The following is a 3,047-nucleotide window of genomic DNA, read 5'->3' on the forward strand; positions in this document are numbered from 1 at the left end:
TGCGTTTTGATTCAATTCTGAGTACAGCCGAACTTGACAGTCTCTTCTCTGTCATTGTAGAACGCAAATACCTCATTCCTTCCGTCTACTTGGATCCGAAATGCTTCTCGTTTTGCGCTGTCCCCCCCGTTCAAATGAAATCGCCGCCATTCATATTTCCACGCTCGCGCCAGGGCCGGGGGAGGGGAGGCTCGCGTCTTGTGCTGCATTCACTTGCACTCGGACATTAGACACTTTCTCTCATAAATGTCCGATGAGCCACAACTTTTCTTTCAAAACAAAGCTACTAACTGGGGTGGCAAGTTGGCATCTAGGGTGGCAAGGCATTTTTCTGAGGTGGCAGCTGCCACCCCGTAGAACCACTACTACTACTACTACTACTACTACTACTAATACTACTACTACTACTTCAACAACTAATACTACTACTACTACTACAACAACAACAACTACAACTACTACTACTACTACTACTACTACTACTACTACTACTACAACTACTACTACTACTACTACTACTACTACTACTACTTCTTCTACTACTAGTACTTACAGTAAAAAATGACATACAACTAATCAATCAGCTATCTCAGGACATTGAGGCTATACATTTGCAGTGGAGGAAACAAGTATTTAACCCCCTTCAGATTTTTAAGTTTACCCACTTATTTTACAACTAAAAGCTCTTTTCAAATGAAGAGCAGGTTGTAACCGAGGCTCTGTAGGTCAGAGTCTGAGCGCTGCTCGTCCCGGAATGACTCAGAGTCTGATGAGCCCTCCCTCTTCTTCCTGCTCTCAGACACAGCCAGCTCCACTCCGTGTTTCCTGGTTCCTCCCCTTCAGACCTGAGGAGGAGGGGTGTAACCAACATGTGGGTAAAGCACAAGAGCTGATAGGCCACATTCACTGCCCACACACATCCTGTTCAGATAACCTGTCACATAGTTTCAGTTCTCAGGAAGTGAAACTCAAACACTCGCTGCTACTGAGAGGTGAAATGGCGCAGAAAGGAGTTCAGCTGGAGCAGGAAATGTTATCTTGTCCCATCTGTCTGGATCTACTGAAGGATCCGGTGACCACTTCCTGTGGACACAGCTACTGCATGAAGTGTATTGAAGGCTTCTGGGACGGAGAGGATGAGAAGGAGATCCACAGCTGCCCTCAGTGCAGGCAGAGCTTCACACCGAGGCCTGTCCTGCTGAAGAACACCATGTTAGCAGCTTTAGTGGAGGAGCTGAAGAAGACTGGACTCCAAGCTGCTCCTGCTGATCTCTGCTATGCTGGAGCTGGAGACGTGACCTGTGATGTCTGCACTGGGAGGAAGCTGAGAGCCTGTAAGTCCTGCCTCGTGTGTCTGGCCTCTTACTGTGACCAACACCTCCAGCCTCATTATGACGTAGCTCCATTAAAAAAACACAAGCTGGTGGAGCCCTCCAAGAAGCTCCAGGAGAACATCTGCTCTCGTCACGACGAGGTGATGAAGCTGTTCTGCCGCACTGATCAGCAGAGTATCTGTTATCTCTGCTCTGTGGACGAACACAAAGGACACGACACGGTGTCAGCTGCAGCAGAGAGGACTGAGAGGCAGAGAGAGCTGGAGGGGAGTCGACTAAACATCCAGCAGAGAATCCAGGACGGAGAGAAGGAGGTGAAGCTGCTTCAGCAGGAGGTGGAGGCCGTCAATGGCTCTGCTGAGAAAGCAGTGGAGGACAGTGAGAAGATGTTCACTGAGCTGATCCGTCTCATGGAGAAAAGAAGCTCTGATGTGAAGCAGCAGCTCAGATCCCAGCAGGAGAGAGAAGTGAGTCGAGTCAGAGAGCTCCAGGAGAAGCTGGAGCAGGAGATCTCTGAGCTGAAGAGGAGAGACGCTGAGCTGAAGCTGCTGTCTCTCACAGAGGACCACAACCAGTTTCTGCTCAGCTACCCCTCCTCACTGCCAGCCCTCAGTGAAGCTACACACTCCTCCAGCATCAACATCCGTCCTCTGAGATACTTTGAGGACGTGACGGAGGCCCTGTCAGCAGTCAGAGACAAACTACAGGACGTCCTGAGAGAGGAATGGACAAACGTCTCACCGACTGAAGTGGATGTTTTACTGTCAGCAGCAGAGCCCACCACCAGAGCTGGGTTCTTAACATATTCACAGGAGATCACTCTGGATCCAAACACAGCAGAGACAAAGCTGGTATTATCTGAGGGGAGCAGAAAAGTAACAGCCATGAGACAACATCAGTCTTATTCCAGTCACCCAGACAGATTCACTGGATGTCATCAGGTCCTGAGTAGAGACAGTCTGACTGGACGTTGTTACTGGGAGGTGGAGTGGAGAGGGGGAGGAGTTTGTGTAGCAGTCGCATACAAGAATATCAGCAGAGCAGGGGATGGAAGTGAATTTGGAAACAATGACAAATCTTGGGCGTTATATTGTACCCAAAACAGTTTTAAATTTTATTACAACAGAATCATCACTCCCGTCTCAGGTCCTCTGTCCTCCAGAGTAGGAGTGTACCTGGATCACAGAGCAGGTGTTCTGTCCTTCTACAGCGTCTCTGAAACCATGACTCTCCTCCACAGAGTCCAGACCACGTTCACTCAGCCGCTACATGCTGGACTTTATCTTTATTATAGTCATGGAGACACTGCTGAGTTTAGTAAACTCAAATAGCCTGAAGTCCTTGGAGGAACTCTTCTACTTCTTAAACTCACCGTGTGTCCATCAGAGCTGATTGTTCATGTCTTCACTGTGCAGAGATCAGCTGTCAATCAAACATGATGGGCGGGGCTTGAACATCTTCTCATGAGTTGTTCTGTAGATGTTGGACTTTCTTCCGGCTCCTTCCTGTGTCTGTGTAGCCATGGAGGCTGCTCAGGAGGATCCTTGCTCACCTGTAAACGTTGCTCTAAAGATTTGCTGGATGTTTCTTTTGATTCATGTTGTTGTTTCTCTTGTAATGCACGAGTCTCCAGAGACATTTAGAATCACATGTCTTACTTTGACACATTACATGTTATTGTTGCCGCCCAAATGAACTAACACATTAAACCCA

At 48.2% G+C, this 3,047-nt stretch overlaps 1 protein-coding gene across 1 annotated transcript; it reads left to right on the forward strand.

Moving 5' to 3' along the window:
- Positions 1-919: 919 nt before the first annotated feature.
- Positions 920-3,047, forward strand: LOC307014377 (tripartite motif-containing protein 16-like). Its single transcript, XM_079642238.1, has 2 exons — positions 920-2,344; positions 2,461-3,047. The coding sequence occupies exons 1-2, from the start codon at positions 998-1,000 to the stop codon at positions 2,551-2,553; spliced, it is 1,440 nt and encodes a 479-aa protein (XP_079498364.1). The 5' UTR covers positions 920-997; the 3' UTR covers positions 2,554-3,047.

The sequence above is a fragment of the Notothenia rossii genome, assembly GCF_949606895.1.
Source record: "Notothenia rossii genome assembly, chromosome: 8".
In the NCBI taxonomy this organism is placed as follows: Eukaryota; Metazoa; Chordata; class Actinopteri; order Perciformes; family Nototheniidae; genus Notothenia; species Notothenia rossii.

Excerpts from the sequence above, each read along its gene's own strand:
- LOC307014377 (XM_079642238.1), top strand. The coding sequence starts at position 998 with ATGGCGCAGAAAGGAGTTCAGCTGGAGCAGGAAATGTTATCTTGTCCC. Across the intron at positions 2,345-2,460 it reads GGAGAGGGGGAGGAGTTTGT|AATCATCACTCCCGTCTCAG; the intron begins GTAGCAGTCGCA and ends TTATTACAACAG.